General features: G+C 40.3%; 1 protein-coding gene across 1 annotated transcript in view; it reads left to right on the top strand.

Moving 5' to 3' along the window:
- The first annotated feature begins 7,610 nt into the window (after positions 1–7,610).
- tgfbi (transforming growth factor, beta-induced) overlaps positions 7,611–9,575 on the top strand; it is a 28,981-nt gene continuing 27,016 nt past the window's right edge. The window contains exon 1 of the mRNA XM_069669421.1: positions 7,611–7,782. Within this exon, the coding sequence (XP_069525522.1) occupies positions 7,670–7,782 (113 nt within the window). The 5' untranslated portion in view covers positions 7,611–7,669. The remainder of the gene's footprint in view (positions 7,783–9,575) is intronic.

A 9,575-nucleotide genomic window follows, 5' to 3' on the forward strand; every position in this document is an offset into this window, starting at 1 on the left:
GGACAGTGTGAGGTCTGTCAGCAGCAGGTTGGATGTGCTCTCATTCTGCTGCCTCTGTGATCACTGCACAGATCATGGGACAGAAAGAAAGAGCTCTCACTCTGACTCATATTTAGGAAACAAACCAAAACCATGAGGCCATCGGAGGATCTTTGATGCTACATGATATATGATATGATAAATATGATATGATATCTCTCTTCTTTTGTCATATTGATCAAATGTATTTAAAATGTTTCCATCACTGGTCCTGATGTTTAAACCTTCAACAGCCTTCATCAGGACAGAATCAGATTAAAGACCGAATGTTTGAAAACAGTAAACAGTTAGGAGGAATCTCAGGTGTCTTCAGAAAGCTCAGGACAATTCTGCTAATGTTGGCTAATCTTCAGCTAGCATCCAGGACCATGCTGGCATGCTAACAGCACAGGATCATTTAGTGAGCAAAGATGTTCTTCTCCTTGAAAATATAACTTTACTGATTAACAACCAAGCTCAGTAAAACGCTAGTTAGCAGACATGCTAATAGTAGCAGCATATGCTAGAGCTTACGTGATGCTAAATACAGTAGGCTTTATTCCATCTCTCATACCTTAGTTCTTGTGTTTTTGGTTTAGTAAAGTGTTCTTATGTGAACAGATGCAAATACCTGCTGTTGCTATAGTTACTCTCTCACTGACTTTCACTGGGCAATCACTGTTTGGGGGAGGAGTTTAGCGAATGGTCATTAAGCTAACTAGCCTCACACACAGGCTAGATTCTAAGATGTATATTAGCGAATGTGCTAATCATGTTCTGACAGCACCTTTGTCTGTCAGCAGTGTAACTACACATCAAACAGACAATCAGTCACATTGATCAGTGATCAACCAATCAGCTGTTTTAGAACTTTCAATATGGCTGCCAGGGAATGCATCTTACCTGTTACCTGAATTGGTAACAGAGTGACTCACCTTCTTAATAAAGCATCTCTGGTCACATTCTGCGTCTGAAGAAAGCTGCCTTCATGTGCTCCTGTAAAATTGATCATTAGGCTGCTGTGAACATCACAGACGTAAGAGGAGACAGTTTATCGTCACAAATACATCATCTTTAATTCTCATTTCATTCATTTCCTGATGAACAGGAAGAGAAAAAATGTCTCACACAAGACAACTGATCTGATAAAAATCTGAGTAGTGGGATTTCAGACGGTCCCTGAAAGCCTCAGTATCAGTAAGCGATACCTGCTGTTCAGGTGGAGCAGTGTGTGTGGAGAGTCAGACTGATGGTCAACAGATCAGGTATCAGCAGCTTTTGTTTCCATCACTGAGACTCTGTAATGACCTCACACAGAGGAGGGGGGAGGGGGGGGGGAGGAGGAGGAGAAAGGGAGGAAGAAAAAGGTGGAGGAGGGGAGAGAGAGAGGGAGAGAGAGAGAAGAAGAAGAAGAAGAAGGAGGAGGAGGAGAGGAAGAAAAGAGAAGCTTCCAAAACATACAAAAACATGAATTAAAACTACAAAAAGTTACCTGACAGGTGTTTCCTGTCTGTCACATTTCAGTCAGTGAGCGGAGGCTGAACAGAATCACCTCTCTGCAACAATATGCTGTACAGTTACAGCACTTTAAAGCAGCAGTGTGGATTTAGTGCCATCTAGTGGTGAGGTTGCAGACTATAACCAGATGACTGCTCGCTCTCATCAGAGTGTTGTTGGATCCAATCAAAATGTTTCACTGCCTAAAAACTCAAACTTTGGCTCTTTATGTAGATTTGGACTGTGAAGGGGTGTCTTAAAATCACCTGAAGACAGAACCATCAAAAGATGTCTGCCACGCCCGCTTAGGGAATTTAAACCCTGAGTCCTGACTGTCAGGTACAAGCTCCTCTCCAGCTGGGTACTGTCATGAAGAAAAGCAAAAATCCTCTCATGGAAGAAGCTGGAAGCAGAAAATGTTGTTTTAATAACTGAAAAGATGAATTGATCATGTAAACAGTGGTACATAATATATCTCTCAACTGTTCCTATCTCTAAAATAGTATCTGTAATAAGATGAGTAAACTGAAGGTTTACTTATGAACTTTGACATGTTTACAGAGCTTATGAGCACATCCGTCGTCTTCAGCCAATAGAAACACGTCACAGTGCCTGTTTGACTTCTTTAATGACTTTGATTTTTAAGCCTGTGCTGATGTGAAGTTTTAAAGTTTCACTCCTGACTCTGAAAAAGAACAGGACAGAAAGTGAACTTTACAGCCTTTTATCCCAGCCAGTGAACGCACCTCCTCTTTGATTTAACACATTGCACTGTGATTACACAGAGTCCTGTTTATGCAGTATATTCACTCAGGTAGTTCATTGATGTAGAGATGCTGCTGTCCTTTTACTGTGATATTTAAACATGAAGCTTCACTCACCAGCAGGGGGAGCGCTGACCACTGAAACCAGTCTAATTCTTAGTCTGTGGGTGTGTGTGTGTGTGTCTGTCTGTTCTGTTGGTGTGTGTTCTGCTCTTTCCTTCCCACTCGTGAACTTTGACCTCTGAGAACATCTGCTGCAAACCTGAACTGATCCTGAACACAAAGCAGCTCTGTGTGTTACGGACATCTGCTGCACGCACACACACACATACACACACACGCACACACACACACAGTTGGAGTTCTTCAGTTCTTCAACAAACACTTTAAACTTTTCCAGGAGTAGACAGTGAGCTTCAGTGTAATGGGATTGTAGTTTAATAAAAATGTATTGCAATTATTTGAGTTTAACTTTATGATAGAACATGTGATATCAAGATCAACTGTCACAGAGTTTGTACTTTTTTGATGATTAAGATTGAGACACGAACAACCCCACACATGGTGAACACGATTAAGTGCCCAGTACATCTATAAAACTAGCAGCGTGCGCACACACACACACACAAACACACACACACGTACACACACACACACACACAGACAGATACACACACACAGACAGGCACACACACACACACAGACTCAGACAGCTTCCTGTGGGCCTGCTGTGTGTTTTACTGTCGCTCTGATCTGACCTGAATTCCACAATAATTACTGATCATTAACAGCCTGCTTTGTTTTATGTCCTCCTTCTGAATCAGTCTGCACATGCTCAGTGTATCACTGCACCTCTGTATCTCTGCATCTCTGTATCACTGCATCTCTGTATCACTGCATCACTGCGTCTCTGTATCACTGCATCACTGCATCTCTGTATCACTGCATCACTGCGTCTCTGTATCACTGCATCACTGCATCACTGCATCTCTGTATCACTGTATCACTGCGTCTCTGTATCATTGCATCACTGCGTCTCTGTATCACTGCATCACTGCATCACTGCATCTCTGTATCACTGCATCACTGCGTCTCTGTATCACTGCATCACTGCATCACTGCATCTCTGTATCACTGTATCACTGCGTCTCTGTATCATTGCATCACTGCGTCTCTGTATCACTAAATCACTGCGTCTCTGCATCTCTGTATCACGGTATCACTGCGTCTCTGTATCACGGTATCACTGCGTCTCTGTATCACGGTATCACTGCGTCTCTGTATCACTGTGTCTCTGCATCACTGCATCACAGCGTATCTGTATCACTGTATCTCTGCATCACTACGTCTCTGCATCACTGTGTCTCTGCATCACAGCGTATCTGTATCACTGTATCTCTGCATCACTGCGTCTCTGCATCACTGCGTCTCTGTATCACTGTATCTCTGCATCACTGCGTCTCTGCATCACTGCGTATCTGTATCACTGTGTCTCTGCATCACTGCATCTCTGCATCACTGCGTCTCTGTATCACTGTGTCTCTGCATCACAGCGTATCTGTATCACTGTATCTCTGCATCACTACGTCTCTGCATCACTGTGTCTCTGCATCACAGCGTATCTGTATCACTGTATCTCTGCATCACTGCGTCTCTGCATCACTGCGTCTCTGTATCACTGTATCTCTGCATCACTGCGTCTCTGCATCACTGCGTATCTGTATCACTGTGTCTCTGCATCACTGCATCTCTGCATCACTGCGTCTCTGTATCACTGTGTCTCTGCATCACAGCGTATCTGTATCACTGTATCTCTGCATCACTGCGTCTCTGCATCACTGCATCACTGAGTCTCTGTATCACTGTATCACTGCATCACTGCGTCACTGCGTCTCTGTATCACTGCATCACTGCGTCTCTGTACCACTGTATCACTGCGTCTCTGCATCACTGCTTCTCTGCATCACTTCGTCTCTGCATCACTGCATCACTGCATCTCTGTATCACTCTGTCTCTGTATCTCTGCCTCTCTGATATCCACAGATCACTCTTTAAAGGATCTGCTCCACACACTCACAGGTGCAGGTGGAGGCAGACTGAGACTGACCTGGTTCAGGTCAAGTTCAGCCCATAAAATCATGCTCCCCTGGTCTCTGCAGGCCCGTCTGGTCCGTCTCAGCCCTCCTGGTTCAGGTCTTCACTGAACCAGCTGCAGATAAAGTCCGGACTCTGAGCTCCTGGTGCCCCAGGCGACAGGGGGTCAGAGGTCAAGGAGCAAGAGCTGGCAGGGCTTCACACCAGCAGGATGGAGGTCAGAAGGGATGCGTTGTGTTTCATTCTATAATTTTATTTAAGCCTAATCTAACATAAGCGTAAGAGAGTGTCTCTGATTTATGAGGCAGCTCACTCAGAAACTCAGAATCTCTGATCTTAAACCCAAACAGTGTCGTTCTGTTCGGCTCTTTTAAATTATGCATTCAATTGAGAGATTTTCCAGACTTCTATAAAGGTTTGAATGAATGAACATTCAGCACTAAGATGTAGAGTAGATCTCTGCTCCCTCTGTGTTGCTCAGCTGGATGTCCGTGAGCGTAAACACGACATATTTTCCTCCCCTTAAAGGTTTACAAGTGGAAAAGGTCTCAGAGGGTCAGAGGGGGAAGAATTCCGGTCAGACACATTCAGGTCACACTGAGCCGTTAGCCGTTAGCTTACACAACTTCAGGTGGTTTTCTGTTTTAGCCGTGTGTGTATTCACATTATTTCTGCAGATGATACTTTTACAGCTTCAGTTTAGTTCACTTCTTCGCAACGCTCTGATGTCGGAGTCTTTAGTTTCGAGGTTTTTTTAGGTCTTGAAGGCACCAAAATAGAAGAAAAGCTGAGAGAAAGTAAAGGTGAGTGATGGATGAGTTATTGATCCTGTCATGATTCAAGTGATGTGTTCACACAGAAGGTGAGATATGAAGATTGTTTGTGTTCAGACTGAATATTAAACATGTCTGAGGCTCTGTGAACTCTCTGCTGTCAGTCTGTGTGTGAGCTTTAACTGTAGCAGCACCAACATGTGAAGAAGTTACACGGGCTGTAAAGGGCAGCGTGCACACTGAAGTCAGACCTGACAGAGTCCTCTCTTCACTTCAGACACAAAAAGACCAAGTTCTACACAGAATTCTTCTACATGATGTCTCTCTGAGCAGGACATCTCCTGTCTCTTAGATCCACTAAATGTTACGCTGACGCTAAAGTGAGGGCCTTGAACGCCTCATACTGTCCTTTAATGTTCCCTGTCAGAGGTGATTTGATGAAACCTTGACTTAGAGTGGACATGACTCCAGGTGTAAACAGACTCTGATCGTCCCACAGCTGGCACACACTCAGCAACTTTCCATGTTTGTGTTTGTTTATCGTTTCACTTATCGCGCTTGAATGCAGCACCGTGTGACAGCTGGCTGTGATTTAGCTGATATCAGATTTGATTACCGGCACATGAAGGCAGCACGAAAAGAAATCCTCTTTTTGTTGAAGTCCAAAATCAAATCGGCACTTCCTAAAAATGAAGCTGAACTGTTGATCCAGGAGGAGGAGGAGGAGGAGGTGGAGGAGGAGGAGGAGGTGGAGGAGGAAGCAGCCTGGATCAGATCAGAGTAACAGTTTATCCATCAGCGCTTACATGTTCCTCATCTCAGAGCAGTTCATCTCTGTTTCTGTTTAAATTGTTTATTTGAACTGAACATTTAAAAGCAGGAGGAGACGAAGTGTTGAGATTCTTTTATTTAGTGAAAGAACCAGAACAACAATTTAAAAATTCACCTTTACAGGTAAAACTCCTGAAAGAATCGTACAAAGTAAAGGCTGCATGTATTCTTTGCTGCATGTAGTTCAAGTATCACAGTAAAAGTACACATAAACTTTAATGTCAGTTACAGCATCCGTTCGGATAAAGACACATGTCCTATTCTACACTTCCAAAACTATCACTGATTAAATAAAGGTAACAGAATTAAAACAACAAACTGCTCGTTAACATCTCTTTATAAATTGGAGGGTTGTTGTTTTTCCAGACTGTCCCTGAAGTGTTCACAGTAATGAATGAGGAGTCACTGAACATCTTTAGGATAGAGAGGACAACACTCCTGATGAAGAACCAGCAGCTGCTCTGTTAAAACTGTTTAGCTGATGTGTGTGTCCCTGAACGCCTCATCAGTTGGACCATGACATGATGATCATGAACAGTGTGTGAATGCAGCTGCACACAGGGCTGTATCTGTGTGCTCTGCAGGTCTCAGGCTCTGGTGTTCAGATAACTGTAACACTTGTTTAGGTGATCGTAAAGGACTGTATAATTTGGCTGGTAGTTAATACTTGTGGCCACCAGGGGGCATCGGTTAGAATGCACTCCAGACAAAATGTTCCTTTTATATATTTATTGAATAAGGAGTTGGGTAGCCACAGGTCACAGGTAGCCCCGCCCTAACCCCTCCCCTCCTCCTGCTCTGTGTGACTCTCAATGGGAGCATCAGAGACTAAATGAACATCATGCTGTGTTGAAGAAGACTTGAAACTAGAGACTGAGACCATAAACTCATTAGGAACATGTTTACTGAGGGAATACATCAGGAGAGGAGGAGGAGCATGTTCTCATAGACTTCTATAGGATCAGACTTGTTTTTACAACACATGGAGACACCCCCTGCTGGACATTAGAGAGAATCCAGGTTTGAGGCACAGTTTGTGATAAAAACATTGAAGTCTGACCTAGAGGTGGCGCCAGAGGGCTCATGGTGGCGCTACAGTGACACATGATTCCACTGACCCATAGGGGGCGCTGCAGCAAAGCACTGATAAAAGCAGAGAAGAAGAAGACACTATTTAACTATGCTGGATTTAAATCATGTAAAACATAAATACAAAATAGTAATAAACATTTTCATGACAAACAGATTCAGATTGTCCACAGGAAGATTTAACTCAGCGTTTATTCTCTGTATGGTGGCCTGTTTAGGACAATTTAGACTCTGTAAGACATGAACTATCAGCTCTGTTTGTTATTCTTTCTTTCTCTGTCTCTTTCCTTATTTCTCTCTTTCTTTCTGAACTTTTTAAAAGAGCTGAAGGAGCTCTCTTCTCCTTCCCCTTCTTCTTCTTGGTGTCTGATGTCTCGCCCCTCCCCTCTCTCTCCTCCCCCTCCTCCCCCCTCTGGTTTATAAATGAGTCCCGTCCTGGCTCCTGGAGGGACAGCGGGCTGCGGAGAAAGAGGAAGAAGAAAAAGAAAAGTTCTAAAGTTCGAGTTCGAAGCAAAGAGAAGAAGGACAAGAGGAGCGCAAGAGAAGAAGGACAAGAGGAGCGCAGCAGCAGCAGCAGCAGGAGGATTCTCAACCTGAGTAAAGATGAACGTGCTGGTCCTGGTTCTGGGTCTGGCCCTGGTTCTGACGGTCTGTGTGGCCCGGTCTCCTTACCAGGCGGTCCTGCAGCACAGCCGGATCAGAGGCCGGTTGCAGGGGTGAGTGTGAACCCGATCTTTAGAGTACATTTTCTGCAGGAGGCTCTGCTCTCTGCAGAAACGCTCAGCGGAGACTTTTTTTTAAACTTTACGGTTGTTTTCTCTCTGATGACATCACAGTTACGATCAGTGACGTAACATCTCGTTCTGCTGCATTCTAATTTTATATCGATACAAACTCTATAATCATCGGTTATTCTCATGATCTCACTGCTGTATAGTATAAATGTTAATAATAACATGAAGTATAAATAAATGTTAATAATAACATGAAGTATAAATGTTAATAATAACATGAAGTATAAATAAATTTTAATAATAACATGAAGTATAAATGTTAATAATAACATGAAGTATAAATAAATGTTAATAATAACATGAAGTATAAATAAATGTTAATAATAACATGAAGTATAAATGTTAATAATAACGTGAAGTATAAATGTTAATAGTAACATGAAGTATAAATAAATGTTAATAATAACGTGAAGTATAAATAAATGTTAATAATAACGTGAAGTATAAATGTTAATAATAACATGAAGTATAAATGTTAATAATAACATGAAGTATAAATGTTAATAATAACGTGAAGTATAAATAAATGTTAATAGTAACATGAAGTATAAATAAATGTTAATAATAACATGAAGTATAAATGTTAATAATAACGTGAAGTATAAATGTTAATAATAACATGAAGTATAAATGTTAATAGTAACATGAAGTATAAATAAATGTTAATAGTAACATGAAGTATAAATGTTAATAATAACGTGAAGTATAAATAAATGTTAATAATAACATGAAGTATAAATAAATGTTAATAATAACATGAAGTATAAATGTTAATAATAACATGAAGTATAAATGTTAATAATAACGTGAAGTATAAATAAATGTTAATAATAACATGAAGTATAAATGTTAATAATAACATGAAGTATAAATGTTAATAATAACGTGAAGTATAAATGTTAATAATAACATGAAGTATAAATGTTAATAATAACGTGAAGTATAAATAAATGTTAATAATAACATGAAGTATAAATGTTAATAATAACATGAAGTATAAATGTTAATAGTAACATGAAGTATAAATGTTAATAATAACGTGAAGTATAAATAAATGTTAATAATAACATGAAGTATAAATGTTAATAATAACATGAAGTATAAATAAATGTTAATAATAACATGAAGTATAAATGTTAATAATAACATGAAGTATAAATGTTAATAGTAACATGAAGTATAAATAAATGTTAATAATAACATGAAGTATAAATGTTAATAGTAACATGAAGTATAAATAAATGTTAATAGTAACATGAAGTATAAATAAATGTTAATAGTAACATGAAGTATATATACAATATGAACTATTATCAGGTTTTACTGTTTAAATCTCGGAGGCTGTAAAATGTCAGCATGAAGCCGTCTGATGACTTTGACACAGAGAAGCATAGAGAAATATATGGCTTAATAGAAGTAAGAAAAATGTCAAATATGTTCATTACATATACAATAAGAGATAAATGCAAAAGTTAGATACATAAGTTATTTACAAATGAACAGTGTGTGCAGTAATTATATTATATATATATTATATGCACAGTTGTATTGTTGCACAATCATCCAGCTTATGTCCAGAGTTCAGTGCACAGTTTGAAGTGGTGTCTGTGTGTCAGACACTCAGAGGGAGGAGTTGTAGAGTCTGATGGCCACAAGCAGGAATGACTTCCTGTTCTGTGGTGCATCATGGGGGAATGAGTCTTGGCTGAACGTGC

The sequence above is a fragment of the Semicossyphus pulcher genome, unplaced genomic scaffold (genome assembly GCF_022749685.1).
Source record: "Semicossyphus pulcher isolate SPU_LCO1_2020_fin unplaced genomic scaffold, fSemPul1.0.p SCAF_2, whole genome shotgun sequence".
In the NCBI taxonomy this organism is placed as follows: domain Eukaryota; kingdom Metazoa; phylum Chordata; class Actinopteri; order Labriformes; family Labridae; genus Semicossyphus; species Semicossyphus pulcher.